Source organism: Anabas testudineus, chromosome 8 (genome assembly GCF_900324465.2).
Source record: "Anabas testudineus chromosome 8, fAnaTes1.2, whole genome shotgun sequence".
In the NCBI taxonomy this organism is placed as follows: domain Eukaryota; kingdom Metazoa; phylum Chordata; class Actinopteri; order Anabantiformes; family Anabantidae; genus Anabas; species Anabas testudineus.
In genome coordinates, this window is record NC_046617.1 from 3,900,395 (window position 1) to 3,923,486 (window position 23,092).

Consider the following 23,092-nt stretch of genomic DNA (forward strand, 5'->3'; position numbering starts at 1 on the left):
TCATAGGATGACTACTATTCCCCACAATGAGTAAATAAGTGGAATGGCACTTTAAATAAATGTAACATAAAACGTGTGGTGCCTCAAAGGCGCGGCAGCAGTATTAGCATCCGGTCAAAAACAATGTATCTCTAAAGCACTTGTAGAGAAGGAAGGAAGTTGGCTGATTTTCTTCTTAAGCCTCAGCCCTGTTTTATATTGAGAGCATATTTAATGATTTTGGTTTCAACACTAAGAAGTGTTTCTGCTTGTTTCATGATGACATTTCAATAGTGGGAAAAGAAAGGAGCATGTAATAATTAATCAGTGGGTTCCTGTTCCTTTATATTTGCTTTCTGAGCCCAGTTCTCAGCATTGTACATTACATTGTTGTTATTTAGCTGATGCTCTTGTTGGGAGCAAGTCTGAAGGACCAGAACTGAATCTACAGGCGGACAGAGGCGCAACAGCTGACTGCCCGTTCGTAGGGGTTTGACTTATTGCATTTACACATCTAGGAGTATCGTACTGTAAATGCCCAATCACCGTGAAGCAAAGCAAAATCTTTTTCTGTTGGGTTCTCTTTGGGCCAAAATAACTTTTTTCTGAAGGTGGTAAGTAACTTATTTATTCAAGTATTGTCCTTAAGACCAATTTAGTTGTAGTTTACTTGAGTATTTCTGTTACACGGTACAGCTCTGCCTTTACTGGCTGTGTGCACAGCAAAAGAGTTAATAGTATTAGTTATGTTATTTGGACACAAGTTATAGGGCAAGTATAGATCACTTCCCTTTAAAGTAATTTGATGTGTTGTTGAGTTTCTAGAATATTTATAAATAATGATTATTCTTCTTCCCAATTAAGTGATAGCTTGATAGGATACATCAATAATCTTTTACAAGAATCAGTGTTGCCATGATGCTGAAAGACATCATTATTCAAAGTGCTACTGGTAAAACAAGCACTGTGTCTGTATTTGCAAAGTCAAATCTCATCAAAATGTCCAGACAAGGTTTTAAATATGTGAAACTGGCATAAACAGAAATAAATTATAGTTTATAACTTGTTCACTGTATTCCATAAAAGAAAAAAACCCAAATCCCAGTGCCAACATTTTATTAATACTCATTTTTTAAACGGAATATTGGAGGCTTTCCGGGCTGTATTTACGGTACACTGCTTTGTTTTGGGGGGGCGCACTGTAGCGTGCGTTACGGTAAAGAGCAGACGGGTTACGTCACTGTAGTGCCTTCAGTGACGCCCATTCAGAAGCAGCCAGTGAGAGGTTCACGGTGCTCGGCTCCTGGACGGTGAACTTCATCCCCGCCAAGTGCTGAACGACAGCAGAATAAACGAAACGTCCTGAACGGCTTTGCACTCAAACTTGCAGTTTGAGTCCTCTACGCGTTTTTTCTTCTTCTTGAGAACATCCTTCAGTCGTGAAGTTGGAGGAAACAACAAGGTGAGTAACAAACTCACGGTGTTCACCCCGTGAACGCCACACGGCAAAGTCCAGCTGCATTTAGCGGTCAGGTTTAAGGAAGAGGTCCGCTTGAAGACACAAGTCGGCTTATTAAACGAAATATTTTTATTCAATTTTTTATGTTATTTTTTGTTTTTGTTTTGTGAAAGTGCAAACAGAGTTGCTGTCGTCTGTTGCTTTCTCTTTGCAGTTAGGTTTTGTTCACACTCCCTCAGGGTCTTTCCTCTGGTTTTCTGTTTTTCTGTTTTACTGGCGCCAACTGTTCTTTTCCTTTGGAGGTGGCGGCAGAAAAACAAGTACAGCAGGAAGGGGACACCAGGCCAAACCACGAAGACTGAGTCTGTAGTAGTTTTCATGAACTACTACAATAATGAAGTGCTGAAAATGGATAGTGCCAGGGTTTAGCAGACAGATACTGTGTGTGTGTGTGTGTGTGCATATTGAAAACAGAGCCTGTGGTTGGTGGAAACAAACATCCGCTGATGGTGGACAGTGGATCTTGCTGTGAATTAATGTGAATTCGTTTCTAAAGGAAGTTCCTGATTTCCAATGGAGGTCGTGGGGGTCATGCCAGGCCTCCTTCAGTGTGCCCTTCCCTCTTCAGATCCACACACAGATCAAATGTACACAGGTTTACAGGTGTGAGCGTTATCAGAGTAAGAAGAGAGTTTAGCAGACTCACCAAGGTTGAATAGTGTTGCAATAATTGCTGCACTTTTTTAGTTTGTTTAGAGGTGTTCAGGGGCTAGCCAGACTTTACCACACTTCAAGTGAAGAGGCCTCTTTTTATACAGTGGATCTTTTATTCTAGGACACCTGCGTGTGGACGCGGGTGTGGATGAAAAAGCCTAAATGGCCTCGGTCTGTTGTGTAGATGTGAGATGAGTGTGGTGTTCAACTGGGAGAAAAAGAAGATAACATCACTTCATACTGAGATATTTCCACAGAAGATAAAGTATACAGTCACTAGCTCTGTACTGTACAGTTCAGACCTTCAAACTGGGACATTGAAACATGAACATGTTATCTCAGGTGTTCCTGGAGCTGTTTCTCCACTACTTATGTTTAGTTTTTCTTCTTTCAAGCTGAGAGCAGCTCTCCTATTTCCTAGTGTTGTCTTGCATAAGACCAGTATACATCAACAGTCCACTGAGAAATTAAGTATTTTCATCTACGTGTTTACAGCATATTTTGTTTGCAGTCTAAATGGTCTTCGTTATGTAGTATGGAATAGGGACACAGCTCCAGTGCTCCCTGGTGAGGGCTAAGCACTGATTCAGAAAGTCAGCCTGCATTGAGACCATGCATGTGTGCATGGATGCATTGGTGCGGGCGTGTCGTGTAAGCCACTGCACATACTGAAATATGATCTGGGACATTCAAAGTCTTGTCACATGCCAAAACATTAAAGAAGGATTTGTGATGATTGTAAACAGGATTGTAGTAGACCGCAAATAGTAGAAATAGAGCGTTCATGTTACAAAGTAACCTACAGGATTATATCTCATCACAGCAAATACTGAGCCTGATTCGCTTGCTGTGTTAGATGTTAGATGAAGGCCGCATGTTTTCACACATGTCTCAGATGTGGCCTTATTTTCCAGCCAGCAAATCACAGCTCTTCTTGCAGATAGTTTTCCTTTAGGGCAGGGCTGAAAAAAGTCAATTGACTAATTATTGCACCTCTACTTAATGGCAGTATTTTTTGACATAAACAAACACAGAGGAATGGGAGTAATTCCAAACAGGAGAAGAAAACTAAGCAGCCAGGACAGAATGAAGAGTTCGTCCCTGAAAGTGGGGCTGCTGCTGCATGATAGGCTACATTATATATTTTGATATTTTTATCACAGATTGGTCCCCACGACTCAAATTCGACGGAACTCTTTTTAGCATCTGTGCAGTGGTTGAGAGCCAGGTTGGTACATCCCCAAAACTTTTTGCCCACAGCAACTAATCCTGAAGGTGGAAGGAAACATGGGTAGATGTCGCAGCCTACATCTGCAGACACCAAACCGGTTTACATGGTACAAGTCCTCGGGTATCCAGCCAACAATATATCTAGACAGTATTGTTATCTGGATATGAAATTCTGGTCATATTGCATAGCACCCATTCAGCCGTCCCAGTACAGTAGTTTTGTGGCAGATGTTTGAATGGCACTGTCTTCTCCTTCAACACTACATGTTTCTTTATGGTGTTGGCGCATTGTTGACATTTCATTTTGTCCAGTGAAGAAGTCTGTTATGCATTTGCTCATGTTATGTGAGGCGGTAGATTGTTCATTTACGACATGACATTATGTCATCTCATCCACATGACACTGCAAAAATTCAGGTGAGACTCTAGTGCAATAACACGGCCAGAGACACCATCTGCAGAGCACTGCGCTCATACTTGATCATAAATGCTTTCTTCTTCTTCTTTTTCAAAATGTCTGCTGTGCTGCCACAATGGGTTTTATGGCTGTGGCGTGTGTTACGGTAAAGAGCAGCTATGAAGTTGGAAGATGGAGCTTGTTGTGAAGGCCTTACATGTTGTTGTGCAACATAATCTGCTGTAATAGTCCCCTGTGAGGACTAGCTGTAGGCAGTAATGTGACGATAATGCTAAGAAAGCCCAGAGAGAGTTAGAAACAGAGGGGGATGTTAGATAGAAGGTGGAAAGGTAAAAAAAAAATTCTTCTGTTCCTTTGGTTTCAGCTTTTCTATTCGATTTGAACATAGCTACATGAATTTGCTCCTATTCACAAACAAGCACATTAGTGATGATGCCATGATTCATCGTTGACATTCATGGACTTGGAGTTGGGGGATGTCATGTTGACACAAGGAATGGCCTGTTGCCACAAAGCTGCAAGCACACTTGAATGAGTTTTAGATTTGGTTACATGCAGACAGGGCTAGACTGGATGTTTCCCCCTGTTCCCAGTATTTGTGCCACTCTAGACATCTGCTGAATCGTCTGACCCTAAGCAAGAAAACAAATGACTGTGTTTTACAAAATGTGACTTTAATAAAAGTCATAAAAGTGGGTTACTACTTCTCTAAACTGCAGAGTCCAACTCTTTGCACTGTATGTAATAAAAACGTGTGTATGCGGATATGTGTATGCATTTATTACCTGCAGTTTGCCTAAGGGGCATAATCAACTGAAACCACTGAAATGTTACTGGTGTGGCTCCCGAAGGCATAACTGATTACCACATAACTCCAAGTTATATTTTGCAAAAGGTGTGTGTCGTAGTCAATCATGGTTACACTTTGCAGAACCGGTATTGTAAAGTCATAGTGATCAAAGTGCTTGCTTATAGGTAAATCAGCTTCAGTAGCAGTTTTGAGCATTTGTGGCTCTGGGTGCGCTGCAGCAGTGACATTGTGGGCTTCTCTTCTTGTGTACCAGTAGTTCCCACTATGTTTTAATGTAGAAATTTGATACTATATCCCGAAAATCAGATTTTTTTTTGTAGGGGGATCTAATACTAACCACAAACACTTGCTCAGACATAATGTCTATGTAGAAGTGACCTTAGCGTAGGTCATCTTTTTAGGTCATTATTTTTCAACTAATCTAGTCTCTAAATGATCTTTGCTGCAGCCTGAAGTGCAGCATCATATTCTGTCCTAGCATTTGGACTGATTATGCAGTGAGAGAACAGTCTCTGTGGTGAGAGAGCACACAGTTTTCCCAAACAGCAAAAACTTAAGAAAACGTATGTCCTATTAATGACTGTATTTCAGCTTTAGTCAGACCTTTACTGTTATTCTGGACAATGGGATGCACAGCTTTAGGTAATGATCTTTCCCTTATAAAAAAAAAAAAAAATCATTAAGAGACTTAAAAGTAATCTAGCTGGTTTCTCCCTTGTAATCCCTCACATTCATCCTGGAAAATGGGTTTGTCATCTTCATTATTAAATTGGTGTACTGCAGAAATTTTAGGGTAACCTAGTAATAATTTGTGTGAATAACAATGTATTGAGTGAACTCTATCACTGAATGTTTTGTCTTCTCTAATTATTTGAGGTGTTTCTCTCCTAGAATCTATATTGTTTTAAGCCAAATAATTTTCTTTTAATGTCCTTTGTTCTATTGCAAATGTGCCAAACATCACACATTTCTACAGTAAACAGCCGATGAGGGCCTGTCATTATTTCATGCAGTGTTGTTATCTCTCTGAAGATGCCAAATATCCCACAACCCTGTTTGTTTATCAGTCAATTGCAGTTTATCTACCCACCAAATTAAGAGTTTCTAGGTGTAGGCTAGAATTAGGAAATATGACAATATCAGTGACAATGTCAGACACATGTTGCGATAATAATAATGTGTTATTTGTCTCTATAATACAGTATCTCTAGGTGTATTACGTTATTGGTGTCTGTGATGCAAATCTCTGAACAGGACCACATTATGGCAGTAATGGATCTTTATATGACTTCAGTATCAGTGATGAAGGCTTTTTTCATTTGCTGAAATATATTTACTAAAACAAATATACTGCGAGTTAAGGGACACCTGACGTGTTTATCATGTGTGATATCTCATTTTGGAGCACTGATGTTGTAGTACCTTTTAAAAAGGTGTTGAATTACATAGGAAAAGAGGCTCAGCTTTGCACAGCGCTGTGTAAACATATCCACATGTAGTAGAATTGAGCTAGGCGATAATATTGCACAAGACAAAAGAGGCCACACACAGGCACAGCTTTCATTACTTATGGCAAAATATGTTTGCTGTCCTGCTTTTTGTCTGCAAAAGGCACAGAACACATAACAAGCACAAAAGTGGGAAAACCTTGATGAACACATGTAAAGGTGAATTTTCAGAACTTCATGTTGAAGTTTTTAACAATTTTATACAAAATCAGAAAAGGCACTTTATCCTGAGCAGTTGTGATGCAGTACTGTTTATTTTCATATTTTGGTGGGGGTACAGCACGAAGCATGGCAGGAAGTCTTTGCAAACAGGAAGTAACAAATCAAAAACCTGTCTGTAAACTGGCTGAAATCCAAACTGTTTTCTAAACACCAGTGAATGTGTGATCAGTTCATATAAAGCTGCTTCAGTTTAAGGATGTCACAATGCCATAAATTGTATTTGTATTTGGTACCAGTACTTTTATTTTCCATTCCAGCAACAAGAGTGACATGTAGCCTTCAAGTAACAAAAAATATATGATTGCTATTTATTATTGATCATTTAATACATATTAAATGCACAATATCCCTTTTGCATTCAAGTCAGATGATTGCAGAATTCGTTATGAGTTAAAGTACATTACCTCTACGAACTACTGTGTTATGAGACACTGCTGCTGAGCAACTATTGACTGTGCTGGTGATACTTGTTATACTTGATACTTGTATCTATGAGATCCATACATGTCACTGTAAAGTTTCATGTAATGATCAAATAAAATTAGCTCTACAAAGTTGCAGACACTGTGTGCTCTGTTGAATCTTCAGTGGAAACTGAACACTAGTGGACCACTAGTTATTTTGCAGTGTGAATCCCCAGCAAAGGAAAGGTTTCACAACCCCGACTGTTTCAAACATAACCAAGGTGATTCCCTATTTGTTTGTAACAGATGTACATGTGATTGTAGGTTCATGAGGATGGTATGTGGTAATTATTTGAGTATCAGTCACTGGTTAAATTGCTGGTTGTAACTTGTTTATCACTCTCTTAGTCCATTACTTCCACCATCACAGTGAGAATGTAACAGGTCACTCTGACCCAGGCCAGAGGTAAAAGGCGCAAAGATTTCACCACGCATCACTACTGTAGGAAAAATTAAATGAGAGGACTATTAGGACATGGGAAAGTAACTAAAGCAAGTTCTGAAAGGAAAAGGCTGCAATGACATGTGAACACATGGTTAGTTCTGGATCTTTGTCTATGTTTGTGCTTATCTGCACAATCAAGGTCCAGTTTGGAGTTCTAGTATCTTGATCCTGAGGGTCCTTCATGACAGGTTACTCTGTTTGACTGGACACCCAACTCTAGCAAGACTCCTGCTTCCAAACTTCTTCCATTTAGTAATTACTTGCCACTGTGGTTTTTCAAAATAAACCAAAACAGTCATCAAAGTCTTGATTCATTCTGTGGGGACCATCATTGTCTGAGCATGATACCTGACCATCCAGTAGATGTAAAGGTATTTTAGTGAAAAAGTGAATAATGAAAAGTCAGTGGGCATCAAAGTCACTCACATTTGTACTCTGGGCACCTGTAATGTAGACAGTTGTCCATCATTGAGTTGTCCAATTGTTGAGGTATTTTAGTGTTGGCCAAGGAGATGGGCCAACCAATTTAGTGACATGTAGAACAGCACTGGCAATTAAAAAGACACACAACAGTATGACTTTCCACGCTCATGTATCCGCAAGGGTCGACATGCACATGACAGTAACAAGCAGTAAATGGGAACAGGCCTTCAGAGAGCTTCCACCAGAGAATTTCCACTCTCTGGTGACTTCACAGGATGTGACCTGGATGTTCATATTTTACCGCTGTTACAGGAATTGGTGATTATCGGCTGTGGTGGTGACACCCAGAGGAAAAGGTGCAGGGGAAGAGGCCTAAGGAATGAGTGGCAGGAAAGAAAACTGTTGTTGTTGTTGAAGGCAAAAGAGATGCATACAAATGTTGTCTTTTTGCTTGTATGAATAATATCATTATTTTATCTTTGCTTCAGATCAGTTAAAAGGAGATTGATTTCCATGAACTCAAAGGTTAATAAGAAAAGATGAATTAAAAATTGTTTGATCAAAGGCCATTCACAGACTCCTCACTTACTCTTCACTAGAAGCACTTGTATGAATAAATCATCAGCCAAAATGAACTATCTCTTTTGATTTTTATGTACGAATGAATCATCCTCCTTGGCTTAAAACGTCTGGATACAGTATATGATATAGAATGTCATGCTTTTAGTAACATTTTGATATCAAAATAAGTAGGCAAATCATTGTTTTGTTTTTTGTTATTTTTTTTAATACGATTTGAGTCTAAGCACAGAGAGTGCCAAAGCTATTGTGCATGAAAAGTTCTATACAGCTACAATTGACTTGACCTGAGAAGTAGTGAAAATCACAGATGAAATACAGAGATTTAACATGAAATATCTAAAACATTTCAACCACAGACATTCATCAGTCATTAAAACTGACTGAGAAAATAGGTTCACATGGTTGTTAATTGGTGAACATTACAATTTAAATCATAATTATGTGCTGTTACCTCAGTCTCTACAATGCCCCTGGGTAATCTGTGACTCCATTGCTGGTTCAGTGTCCAGTAAGAAATACATTTGAATATTGCCCACAGATTATGTAGTATAATGAGTCCCAAAGTATTTGACCTCATGTAATTCATAAATGGTCTGCACTCATATAGCGCTTTTCTACCTAACTGGCACTCAGAACGCTTTTACACTGCCTCTAATTCACCCACACGCATTCGCACACACTCACACAATGATAGCAGAGCTGCCATGCACCTGACCTGACTCACTGGGGGCAACTTCAGGTACAGTATCTTGCCCAAGGACACTTAGACATGTGACAGGAGGAGCCGGGAATTGAACTACCCATTTTATTCAATTCACATAATATTACAGTCTTATATTTTATGGTTTGTGTTGCCAAACTCTGTGTCGTGAACTGCAAAAGCTTTGTCTCATCATTATCAACAAAATACCAAAATATATTGGACACAAGTATAATATTTTGTCAATATCACTGGATATAATGGCATTTCAACCAGAATTCAGTTTTCCTGGCGATCTCCGTTGTGAGGCATTCAAGAAGCGTATCCTGATGCAGATTTACAACCTCCAGAGGCCAGTTTAGAACAGATACTGTACAGTCGAGGGAAAGTGTCTTCATTTGAAATATTACAGTGGATATGCTTGAACTTTAAATTGCCTAAAATTCAAATGTAATAATACCCATGATTATAACATTCATAACATTACGGAACTCGATATCTGACACTTTTATGAGTCCAGTGTTTTCATCTCATGTAAACTAGTTATGTGTGCACAATAATGAGCTTTCCTGTTTAATCATACACTAGGTGAAGTGTGGTGCCAGGATTATTAAGTTTCATGTGCCCCTCTCCTTTCAATTAGAAATATTGGACAACTGGTGATAAACTGCTATATTACCAAGCATGTTGTTACTGATGTCTGTCTGTTGCTGTTGCTTAGAGTCAGCCTGTGTAGAGACAGTGAAAAATAGGGCAAGTAAGGATGGGAGTAAAGATGGAGGCTACATCTGGAAATGGTCACGATAAGGAGGAAATGTGTGAGCACTCACCTGATAAGATGAATTGGAGTGTGTGTGTGTGTGTTCATAGGCTAGAAAGAGACAAAGACACTGACACTCTCTTTGTGGGAGTTTTGCTGTGTGCTATGTGCTTTGCTTGTTTAAATTTGATTAATAACCTTGACTTAAAATCAAATGTATCTACCATTCTGTCCATCTTTTATCACAACTCAGCAACTCCCATTAAATTTGTCCATTTGTCAATCATTTGAGTTTAAATTCACTGCTGTACTCTCCTGACTCTCTGCTAAAAACTCAGATCCAACATCTCTGGTTCCTATAGACTGATTCATCTCAGACTTAGGCCAAAGTTCAACAAAAAACTGCAAGTTAGAACCTGTAACATGCAAAAAAAAATTGTCAAGCTGCATTATCTTACCTACTCAACAATTCATCCGTGAAATGGCTTAGAAACTGCCAGTGTAATTCCAGAGAAGTCACTAGAACCAGGTTTCCAAAGAATCCAAAACAAAAGGAAATGGAAAGGAAATGAACATCAGATTTTGCTAAGCTCAAAAGGGTTGATAACTGGGTCAGCCTCAAACATCCAAAGTAACGGCACATGATAACACATCACATAGAATGGTGCGTGCAAACAAACGTGGCATCGCTGGTGCTCAAATAAACAAATGGAGGAGAGATTGCTGCAGGTCTGAATCACAGTGTACATTCAGCATTCATGGTTGTGTGTTTAATGGACATTCTGCACTGATGCACATCAGTAGGTGATTCACCAAACTGTAAAAGCAGGACCCACTGTTGTACATCACATTTGGCCTTGTGCATACGAACACACACGCACCAACTCATGCTGACTCCCAAGCATACAAAGAGCTTCATATAATAGGTTTGTCTGCGTTCTGTGCTCAACGCTGGCTACATAATATGTCGAAAGCAGCTTCTCTCATTCTTTGTGCTGATTTGCACCAATATCATTCCTCCATCCACTTCATTTTTTGTTAACTGCTTGACAATGGAGAGAGCACAATAACTGGAAAACTAGTCTGCTACAAAGGCCCAAAGTCTTCTTTGAGTCCAGTATGACTGCAGTACTGCTCAGTCGCTGACTCAGTTTTAAATATTGGATCATCATATACAGTGTATTGTCTTGGTGGGTGCAGCTAAGTGAAGCTAAGCTAACCAGCTGCAGTCATGATCTTCTTGTCAACCGGACAGATATGAAACTGATATTAAAAAAAACAAAAAGGTTTATTTCCCAAAATGTCAAACTATTCCGTTGGTAACTTTAGCTTTTCTTTGCCATTTTCAGTTTAGGCAGTGGAATTTTTTTTACATGGAATTTAGAAATAAATAAGTTAGTGTTTTGTTTGTTTTGTTTTTCTTTATTATCTATATATTAGTTCATGTCCAGCTCTCTTTTCTTATATCTCATTTGTGTCATCGCTTCCTTGCTGACGTTTATTCATCTTTCAGTTTTCCCCTGTGGCTGGAGGAGAAACTGAGTGAACATGTGAGAGAACTACTTGAAAGAGAGACAAAGGATGGAGAGTTAATGTGGCTGGAGGAAGAGGGAGCGATTGCGGCTGATCATGTTACAAGTCTCAGTTCGTCACACACTCATCTTGTTCCGCTGCCTCTGGAGTGGCTCACACCTTTTACTACACCATAGCCTGTGCATGTACCAGCACTTAGCCTAAAACGATCATTTAAAATTTTTATAGCTTTTTCTTATGTTTTAATTGGTTAAAGGCAGTGTGATTGGATTTGTGGTCAGCATTGAGTTGGTGGCCGGATGTTGCCATAAAAGCTTTGGAAATTGTGGCTATGTCAAGTCAGTCAATCACAATATCTATCTGTAATTTGTTTCCATTTGTAACTATTTTGCCAGCACCATTGTATCTTTGTCTGCCATTAGTCTCTATATGTTTGTTTTCCTCTGGCTTGTCTAGCAGGATGGGATGTGACAGGACTTCCTGCTGCACATATGGACTCAATTAACAAACAAAAGATAAAAGAGAAAAACCTCCATTCTGATTCTGCCATGTCTGTGAATTACCACTGTGCAAGTAACTTTTATTTGTCAAGATAAAAGCCATAAAAGTAGTTGTCAGCAGAAGGATAACCTGCCCCTACATCTACAACCACAGAACAAAAGACTGACCCGTTAAACATAGTGGTTATTGTGAGTCAGGGCTTAGTGTGTCTCTTGGCACAGTTCTCCCCTCCTGTGAGGCCACAGTGGAAACAGATGTTTCATGCTTTGGCACTGCTTTGGATGATTAAGGGGATGGTTTGACATTTTAGGAAATATGTTGACATGAGAAGAGAAGATCTTCATCATGAGAAGAGAAGATTGATTACTACTGTCCTGAAAACAGTTGGTATTTTAGCACTTCTTGTTCCCCAGTCCTGAAGTCAGTGGGTTTTTTAAAATAGGATCTTTGTTAGATGCCTGAGATTTTCACATTTTCTTCTAACTAAAACTTGTCAGTAAATACAGTTACAGTTTTCTAAGCTTTTACATGTCTTAAAAATGGTTCCTATCTGTACTTATGGAAATAATGGCTGCTGAAGCAGTGTTCTGTGCTAACTTCCCAGTTATGATAAAAGGCTACCTGCGTCATAGGAATGGTAAATGTAAACGTGGAAACAGCCCAGTTTGGCTGTTCTCTAAGGTAACACAATGTGCTGCACTTTACTTTAAGTTTCTGCTGGTTGTCTGGCAAGACTAGTGGAAGTTACTTCTTCCGGCCAAGACATAGTTCAGCACGAAATCCCATAACATTACATTTATTTTTTCTTTTTGCACAGATTAAACAGAATTCTTAATTACTTAAGAATTAGTACGCTTTAGAGGTTTCATCAGTTATGGAAACGTTTTTGACAGTCAAATAGAACTGTAGCTGTTTCTTCTTGTTTCCAGTCTGCCCTGAATTTCAGTTTACTTCTTAAGATTAAACAAGCTTGTGGAAGAACAGCCTACTTTGAGTGTTACATTATAGTGTTAATCCATAATACAAATTAGCAACATGTACCTGACAAGAAATGTCAGGGACTGTCCCTTTACACATAAGATTCCTGTAAATGCACAGTAGATGAATCAATCTATGCTTGTTGAACTTGATGGACTGAAATTCTAAACCAGCGAATGGGCTCTAAATGGAGTCATACATTAATGAAATCTGCCTGTCCAGAGTTTGTACAGTATACAGAATAATAGCCATGTCAAATGGACAGTGTTTGTTTCAGCAAAGCTGTTGCTGTGGGCCCTGGCTTTCAAAGCTAATGGGTTCATGTGATGTTTATACAGGCACAAGGAAATGTAATGGCGCTGTTTGCGATTTTTGGTTTTCTGCAAAAATTGTCATAGAATAGGATCTGATATTCACAAAAATCACAAATCTCAAGTTGAAGCTTTCGTTCACTGATGCAGCAGGACAATGACCCTAAACACCAAAGTAAATCTACTACAGAATGACTTCAGAAACACAAAATCCATCATTTGAAGCGTTCCCAGTGAAGAGAGTCGTTCACACCAGGAGTCCTAAGATTACATCTAAGCAGAACTAGTTCTTGCTTGAGGTAATTGCTGCCAAAGATCATTCAGCAAGGTATTTTTTTTAAGCATCACTAGCAAATGCAAGTTTAATGGGTGTGTTCAGTAAAGACACAAGAGATCATGAAAGATATAGTTATTGATATTTGTCACTTCACATTGGTAACCCTGATGTAGAAATACAGGAAGCAGCAAATACCGCCACTGTAAGTGTGTGTGTGTGTGTGTGTTGTGCCTCGCCTCACTGGTATTTGCTGTTTCAGCAGGGTCTCTGGGTTACATAGTGTCCAGAGCAGTATCACGGAAAATTCCATAGGTCACAGGTTCAGTCTAGTATGTGTGTGAGCGAGAGGGAGGATAAAGGACATGGCTATTGTTTGTATGTTCATCTGTTGTTTGTATGTTTGTCTGACCATTATACAGTCCAGACCATAACATTTGGGCAGCTACACATTTGTGATTCTTCATGCTCAGTGCTTCAACCGTTGTAAAATAAGTCTCAGGTTTAAATTGAGTAGGTTTGTATCGATACAGAAACAGCTGTGTGGGAGACATCTTCACTCTGAAAGTCATTTGACATTTTGCTTCTGTTTCCTGAGTAATTCAATATTAGTTTATGCCGAAAAGGTTTCACAGGTCTCATAGCTGATTGTGCCATCAGGGGAACTTGTCTGTCAATGTAAAGAGTTAATGGCGATCATGCAAGTGAAGGAGATAACAAAAAACACAAACGCAACCTGGTGTTTTTTGATGCTTCACTGCTGTGTGCTCCCATTCAACTAAATGCATTAGAACTCGATGATGATGATGATGATGATGATGATGATGATGATGATGATGATGAAAGAGGCTAAATCTCCCACACAGTTCTTTCTATATTCATATAAACCAGCTTAAATTAAAACTGAGACTTTATCATTTCAGTAACATGTTTTTATAATTCTAATTTAATTTATTATTATTTAGCATTTGAATCTAATAATAATAATTCTCTTAACATTTGTGCACCATGTTTGATTGTTTTTGATTTCACAAATCTCAGTGTGGAGGTTAAGTGATATTTGGCTTACGCTATCTGCAACTGCCAACTTCATCTGATTGTTCTGGTACGACTGCCAAGCACAGAAAACAATACGCCAAGGTGTTATGGACGCTTCAGTCTTAACATGTAGATTTGCAGTTTCATGAAGGAAGTCATTTGCTGCTTGTGTGCGTGGGGTGAGGGGTGGAGTTGTGAACTACTGTGGAAATTTGTGGTTAATAATTGCTATATACTTAATAGAATATTTGGTTTACATATGAAGTAATCATCGAGAAGTCCAGGAAAAGTAAAACATTTGAGGCAGAGTAATTTCAGTTTAATAGATTATAGTCAAGTGTTGAGAAACTGTTGTTGTAACAGCTACTTGAATGCAAATATTATGTGCTTTTCTTGTCTTATGATTACAAGTTGGATAGCCCTGGGGTTTTTACTGTGGTCTACAAAAAAACATGCAGTTTGATCATCAAGTGGGCTCTGAGATATGGTGTTGGACTTTTTTTTCTAACATTTCAAAGCAAATGGTTGATCAATTCATCCAGGGAATAACTATTATCTTATTATTATATTTAGGAATGAATGAAAAGCACCCCGTTCTCTCCATTTGTCATTAACTTGACACGTGTGCTCTGTCTTTGACTGATGGTCACATGGGTAGACAGTTATGGGCAGTTAAGCCACATTTTCTCTGATTAATTGATACAATTATCAGATTTAACGAGAAAATAATCAGTGTAAGAACTTGATAGCTGTAGCACTAATCTTCTGGGTTTTATTCTGAGATTCAGTGCCAGCAGTTTAAGAAAAGTAAACTTCAGAGTGTGGTATTTATAGGAATCTAGTCAAAACAAGGCAAACCAGCATATAGTGAAGAGGGGGACTTCAAATGCTAAATCTGTACCCACCTTATCAAGTTTTCCAACTCTCCTTCAGGCGTTATCCTTTGGTTATCTGTTTCATTCACCCCTTCCTCTTTGCTCTTTGTGAAGAGCCCTTCTTCCTCCCCATAGTGTTTATCGAGCAGCTAGTGTCTCTCTGTGCTTGTTAATGACTTGTCTTCCCTGTTTCATTTAAATCTCTTCAGTAATTATAGCCATGCAACAAAGGTAATAGTTTTGTTGTTGTGTTGTGTTGTGTTGTGTTGTGTTGTGTTGTGTTGTGTTGTGTTGTGTTGTGTTGTGTTGTGTTGTGTTGTGTTGTGTTGTGTTGTGTTGTGTGGTGTTGGTCCTCTAGCAGGAAGTGTGCTGTCCAGAGAGACTGAGATTGCATTAACCTCATGTCTATTGAGTTAAGGCAAATGAGACGCTCTGTTCACTTGGCTCTGTGCTATGAAAGTGTACGTGTTCAGGCTCCTGCTTTCAGTGTAGCTGTATGAATGTTAAACACTTCGTGCTGACTAAACCTTCCTGGATAAACACACACACAGCTTTGAAAAACCTCTCACCCAGAGTTGCCAGAGATAGGAGACCTGCTCTGTGTCCTTTCATTTTCAGAATCTTAGGATAAGGTGGGTCACTTAATATACAGTATAATTAATCCTACTACCTAGGATCCTTTCTCATGATTTATATTGCATGTTACATTTTTTAGTTTTATTTATTTATTTATTTATTTATTTTTATGAAATTGCACCTTGATTTTTCCAACACTAGATCTGGATGCAATTAAATGTCTGTTATCCCCATGTTTTAGCCTCTTCTGTGACTATGTTTTGCAGTGGGAAAGTGTTTGATGACTTTCATGTGCAGCACAAAACCATTTATCCCCACTTTTGTGCAGACTGTCAGACATGGAACATTTGCCTTTGTGTAATCATTACTTTAAGAAAGTAACACCATGTGAAGTTAGCAGCAATCAGCAGCAGATCTGGTGCACCATACATGTGAAGCGTTATACAGTGAAATAGAGTGTAGGTAAACTTTACAGATAATTTGTGGTGATTGGACAATCAACACAAATTATTGCAGGTTGTTGGTTGAATTAGCATTGTTGAGCTCGCAACCCACTAAGTTGGAGCAAGTCTTTGCATTCAATGACTGCGTGAAGTGGTTTGTTCCCCGGTGATGCTCTGCTGGATCCTTACTGCAGTCATCTACAACAAGTCAAAGAACTTTATAATTCTATACCTTTTTAATTAGTCTGGGACTCACAGCCTGGTACTTGCAATAGCCCTGTTTCTTCCTGTAGAAAAACAGCAGCTCTGCCCCTGATCTGCTCTCTTTAGGTATAGAAACACAGAGCAGGATTTATGTGAGTCCTGGAGCTCACTGACCTGCTCCTGATGCTTCTGTCATTGTTTCCTTTTATTATATTTGCCTAGCTCCCCTCTCTCCCCCCTCATGTTTTTTCTCTGCTGCTCTCTTTTAACAATATAGCAGTAATGGAAAGGAGAAATCACTGGAGGTTTTCTTTTCTGTCTGTCACTAATTGGTTGACATAGCTGCTGATGTAATGACTGATGATGTAAGTCCCAGGCCGAGTTGAATGAGGGGACTGTTCTCCTTCTCAGTTTCTGTCGGGTCGCGGCGGTCTCGGCCTGTCCTCAAATTATCGTTGCCATGGTAACTGGAGTTCTGAGAATGCCACCAGCAGGTCACTGATTCAGTGTTTTCGGTGAGTGTAGTGTTCAAAGCTGAGGTAGAGATGCAGCTTTTAAAGAGACTGGAGGAGAAAAACGGTAAATGACAGTTAACTGTGTGTGTTTCTGTCGATGTGTGGGCTTGTTGCTACTAACAGTTCAGAAACTCTACATGCCTTCTTCTGTCTTCTTCTCCTCAGGTGTTGCCCAAACTCTGCTGAGTGACCCTTAACTTCCTCCTGACTCTTCAGCCATGTCCTCTGACGCTACTCCCATTGAGGGCCCACGGCCTGTGACCCCTCCACTTATCTCTCCAATATCCCCCCGTTCTCCGTTGTCACCAGGTAAAGACGTCACAATCCACAGTACTCATATCATCAATCATATCCTGTTGTCAGTAGTCTTATCTCATATGGGAATTAAGAGTTACTAATTGGCCATGTCTACACATTGTTTTGTTTAGTTTTTTATTACAAAGAATGATGAAAGAAATGCTGAGTGTGGGATTTCATTTGTCATCATATTGACAAATACATTGCATTTTCTGAAGTTTTCTACAATGAAATCTAATGATTTAATGATTTAATTTAAAGCAGCAACAGTACTAAATATTTAGCTACAGTATCCTTATTTCCAGCTTCTTATAAAGTCTCATTATGGAAACAGAATTTACATTACTGTGTAATGTTACATTACTGCAGTTTTGGGCCAGAACAAAGATTACCAAACATGGTGATATCTCAGGTGGTCGCTCAGAACGGTGGTCCTACATCCCACTATGACAGAGACTGAGTTCTGTCAGTTTTATAAATTTATGGTAACTATCAGTATAACCGTAACAGGATAGCTACTGTGTCCTCTAACCAGCCAATTGGAATACCACATAAAAAAAGGCCAACATGAGAAGAATTGTTAATTCTTAAAACTAATAATAACTAATAAAGACATTTTATTCTTGTACTTGTATTTACTTCAGTTGTAGCCGATGATTCAGTAGGTGTTCAATCTTGTTGCTCTTTGCACTTTGGAAACACCTTGAGTGGGAGTGTAAAAATAGACAGGAAGAAAGAAAAGACAAACAAGCTGAATATCTTTTAACAACATATGGTTAATGTCATTAAGATATTAATAAACACAACTATGAGATATCACACACCACACTGGAAATTGTGTCTGTTATTTCTATTGTATACTACTGAACCAACGCAGTGATGTACACATACCACAGTGTTTTATTTGTCATGCTTTGTCCCATCAGGATCCCTGCAGCCACCAGCCTCTAGACACAGAGACCGCTCGCCATCCCCCATGAGAGGCTACCTCATCCCCAGCCCTCTGCCCACACGCAGAAACAGGACCTGCTCAGCGTAAGGGCACACACTCTCACACACTCACACTCACACACACACTCTCTCACACACACACACACACACACACACACACACACACACACACTGGCCTTAGTTGTAAGGGTACATGTCAACCTAATACATTACTTAGCCCTGTCCTAACCCAATCTCTGACCTCAAACCTCAAACCAGCTCTTATTCCTCAATCAGTTTTGAGAACTGACCAGGTGTTAAGATTAAAAGCCAAAACGTCACACGAGATGACGCAAACATGTGAGCCATTCTATTAGCAGCCATGTTTCCAGAACAGTAAGTGAAGCTTGTTCTAATCATGGGTTACTGTTAAAAACAAAGCAGAGGAGTGAGTCAAGTGCAGTCTCAACAGACAATGAAGGTGACTGTACAGTCAGTCAAAGTAAGGTAACAATACATTATCCACCAGGTTTAAAAAAAAAAAAAAGATTTTGCCTCCTGATACCCTCCTGGCTGTCTCAGTAATCACATGACTCATACATCAGTATGTAGTAGCTCAGAATATTATATTGTATTAAACTGAGGACTGTCACAGGTTTTTCAGCACTTTGACATTTACACTGCACCAACTGGGGCTAATATGGCACAAAGGAGGTCCTAGCATATCCAAAATATCCATATCCATATCCATATGCCACAGTTCAGCAGGCCAACACAGTTTATTTAGTTAGTTTAGTTTATTTACGAGTGACTGTGCAGCACCTAACCACTTCAATGGGGAGAAGCAGCGTACAGTTTACTTCCTAAAAAACATTTTGCCGTGATGCCTTCTTAGTCAGAGGCAGTAGAAATATAACAGAAGATCCTGGACAGTGTGGTGACCTACTTCTTGACTCCAAATGTGTCCTAATATTATAAGTTGTTGTCATATCAAATTTGTCAGTTTTGTGTTTTGCAGCCACCAAGATGCCAAAATAATAACGAGTCCATGCAGCTTTAGTTACTGTTATACTTTCATATGGTTGCATTTCTTTGACAGGAACAACAGAAGACACTTATCTGCTAGCCAAACTAGAAATAAGAGTATGAAGTAAGACACTTCAATTCTCACCTCTTTTGTCTTTTATTCCCCTCTCGTGTACATCTCTCTCTCCTCACAGGACGGCTCGTGCATCAGAGGGCCCTATGTTTACAGGGGTGTGTAAATATTTTTCCCGCTCCAAAGGCCATGGTTTCATTACGCCAGCAGACGGGGGCAGTGACATCTTTGTCCATATCTCAGAGTAAGTGTGTGTCCAAATGCAAATCATTCTTTTCTCTATTTGATTGGTTGGTTTGTATAAATTCTGTAAATAGCGAGGAAATAAACTAGTAAACTGTAATAAAAATGGCTGCCAATTTAATGTAGGTGTGGGACAGTATGTCTGAATGATTTATTCGCACACCTGTTACTTAGGTCAGCCAGGATGGGGAGAAATTATATCCACAAAACATTTTATGATTTAGGATCAAGGTGTTTGATGTGTTTCCTCCTTTTGTATCCACATTTCTTGCAGGACAGCGGCCCATTTGTTTACGGAATATCCAAAATAACATTCAAAGTATCATTAGGAATGTGTGATCTTGTGAGTGTGGGGATGTGGATGTACAGTATGCTGGTGTATTTTTACACTGCTGTCATAAGAGAGCCAGCGATCCATCACAATATGGACACTTCAGTACCTACATATGTTCATATGACTAACCAGGTTACTTTACATGATGTGAATAGAAGGTTGGTGTATGTCACTGTCTCTGTGTGTGTTTGCATGCTTACACACAGTGGTTCAGTGAGGGTGTTCAGTGGGAGGAACTTGAGGATGAGTGTGTGTGTGTGTGTGTTTCTCATTGTCTCTGATGATGTGTATGAGAGGGCTGCTTTGTTTTTAATCTCTGTCATTAAACTACAGCAGGGTTCTGTGTAGGAGTTCAGGGAAACACACACACACACACACAGGGATGGCAGTAACTGCAGGAGTGTGTAGGAGGACAGCAGGATATCTGATGACCTTCACCACAGTGGCTCTGTCGTCACCCACAGGCTTATAATACATAGACGTCAGTGGTGGACAGAAGTGCATGTGCACATGGCACAAAAACTAACTTACATAATGTTAATTAGAGGTTTGGCAGTTTGATCTCCAGCTTCTTCTCAGCGAGCGTCATCTGAACTACACAAAGTCACGTTCACTGTCAGTTGAAGCAGAAAGCAGTCATTTCTATTCTAGCTCATATTCCATCTGTGAGCCGTGTGACAGGATGAATGTTATTAGCTTAACAGTGGGAACATAGTTGATGGTTATCACAGAAAATGTTTTGTTTTGTATGATTCTTTCTCAATCACACATTTTCTGTGAATGACAAACTGGAGAGACTCAATTTGAAAAGCTGGACTGTCTAAAGCAAAAGATCCCGCAGGGCCTTGAGAGAGGCAGAGCAGATTTACAGATCTAGCCAGATGTACTGTAAGTGACGCAAATGTAGACACATCTTGAAACTTGGGTTTTCATGTGCATCTGTGTGTCTGAATTTCATTGTTGGATATCTTCTTGGACCATATGTTAAAGAGATAATAATATAGTCATTGATCCATTCCTTCATTACCAGGGAGTTACTTTCGCTCTTTGGTGGCCCCTTCAGTTTCAGAGTGTATTTCAGTTTTACACTATTGTCGATGGATAGCTGTGGCATTTGAGGACTTCTCCTGGACAGCAGCTATTACTAGTGTGTCAAAGAAAGCGTAAAGTTTGAGCACTAACACTTCTCTTCATTGCTCCATATGACTCTAAATAGAAACGTGCTACGCTAGGCTACTGACATCTGGGATTCTAAAAAATAATCTTCATGTGTGAGGTTGGGGTTTCTTTGATCACAAAGAAAGACACTTAGCACTCAAATAAAACTCCATTAGAAGCCCAAACATAAGCGAGTTAAATGTTAAATGTTGTAACCCTGTGTTCAACATATTAGTAGAATATAGAAATAGAAATGTCATTTTCTTAGAAAACAGAATTGGTCATCTAACATTTCCTGTCATCAGCGATTACCTTCAAGCAGAAACTAAAAGGCTAAGAGGGGACCAGTGACCGGACAGACTCCCTCTTTGCTTCCGCTGTTTCAGAAGCTTTGAATTTGTGTCTCTTCTTCTCCCCCAGCATCGAGGGCGAGTATGTGCCAGTGGAGGGCGACGAGATGAGCTACAAGATCTGCTCCATCCCTCCCAAACACGAGAAGATCCAGGCGGTGGAGGCGACCATAACTCACCTCAAGCCGGGAATCGTACACGAGACCTGGTCGGGACACGTTGTCAGCAGCTGAAGGCCGACTCTCATGGGGGGCGGTGGGGTCAACGAGACCCATGGGTGGGATGGGAAGTTTAAAACGGAAATGGAATGAAGCGGGTGAGAGGGAGAAGATGATTAATTCAGGAGAATAGTGAAGGGGAAACTCGGTTATTATCCATCTGGAGGTGAGGAACAACACATTCGATCTTTTTTTGAAATGTGGGAGGCTTCCTCTGCCCCTTCTGGGAGATGAGGAGACTTTAGTATATTTTGGGAAAGCATGCAGTTGGTTTGACTGGTGAGTGAATACATTTATTATTACAGCGGGAGACTTGTTTCTCATAGAAAGACAACATTAAGTTTGTAGCTTAGATTTTTTTTTTAGACCTCATGTGTTGACATTGTACTTAATTTGATGAGAAAATTCATTTTAAGTGCAAGAAAAAAACAAACAAACAAACTCAGACATTGTCTAATGTGACGTTAAGGACACCTCTGAAACTCCTCTGTGAGCAAACCAAGTTACATATAGGCTGATGTTTCATGCAGACTGTGTGTGTGTGTGTGTGTGTGTGCCTACTTCTGCCCAGAAAACTTACAGCTCTGTTTGTGCCTACTTACAACTTTTGTATCATCTGTATCTCACCTGTCTGTGTGTGAGTGTGTGTGTGTTTGTTTGTGGACGACTATATAAGTAAAATAAAGCATTTTCAACTAGTATTTCTGTGTGGATTCTGTTTTCTATTATATTCAAACATGTACATTATATCCTTAAATGCATGTTTGGTGAAAAATGGCCCAAAAAAGAAGAAAACGTGTATAAAAAAAGTACCTTCTCGTCCCAGTAGGAGGAACCGTGAAGTAAATATCCACGTTTCCCTGTTTAATTGACCATGACAGTAACAGCAAAAAAGCAAAAACGAAACGTCTGCTGCCCTCATGTGTCCACATTTGGCCACTACAGCAGATACTTCAGATGCTGTCAATCATCCATCATCTTCTCAAACTTTAAGTGCAGTGTCTGTTGCAACACTCTTGTATTGTGGAAGCAGGTGTGATGCAGTAAAACCACTGACTCGTTAGCTCTTGATATGCTGATTAAAATGACCACAGTGACAGAAACAAAAATAATACTTCCAGTAGCTGGACCCTGTAGGAGAAGCTGCAGCTCACTGTGTGCATATTTCTGGATTCACTTTTTACTTTTTGATGCTATAAATTTTACTATTGATGCCTTTAAATAACTGAATACGTAGGGTAAATATCTATATTATTCCCACTGAGGGAGGCAGAGTTAGTCTCTAACTGTGACTGTGTGGTCCACACTAGACTCCAATCAGTCCTGTAGGAGACTCGGCCTGCGTAAATCTCCACCACAGCTGGAATCCAAAGCTGTATTTTCACACATAGACTCACTTGTCTCCAGGTGCAAAACACCTTCTTCCCTTGCGTTTGTCATGATGCTGTTTGACCTAAACGGGTCAGATATGGATGTTGGCTCACTGGGTGACACGCCTGT

General features: G+C 39.6%; 1 protein-coding gene across 1 annotated transcript; it reads left to right on the plus strand.

Moving 5' to 3' along the window:
• The first annotated feature begins 1,245 nt into the window (after positions 1 to 1,245).
• carhsp1 (calcium regulated heat stable protein 1) lies at positions 1,246 to 22,286 on the plus strand. The gene is made up of 5 exons (XM_026347753.1): positions 1,246 to 1,441; positions 17,129 to 17,272; positions 18,187 to 18,295; positions 19,411 to 19,533; positions 21,445 to 22,286. Exons 2-5 carry the CDS (start codon positions 17,182 to 17,184, stop codon positions 21,605 to 21,607), a joined length of 486 nt encoding a protein of 161 aa, XP_026203538.1. The 5' UTR covers positions 1,246 to 1,441; positions 17,129 to 17,181; the 3' UTR covers positions 21,608 to 22,286.
• The last annotated feature ends 806 nt before the right edge of the window (positions 22,287 to 23,092 follow it).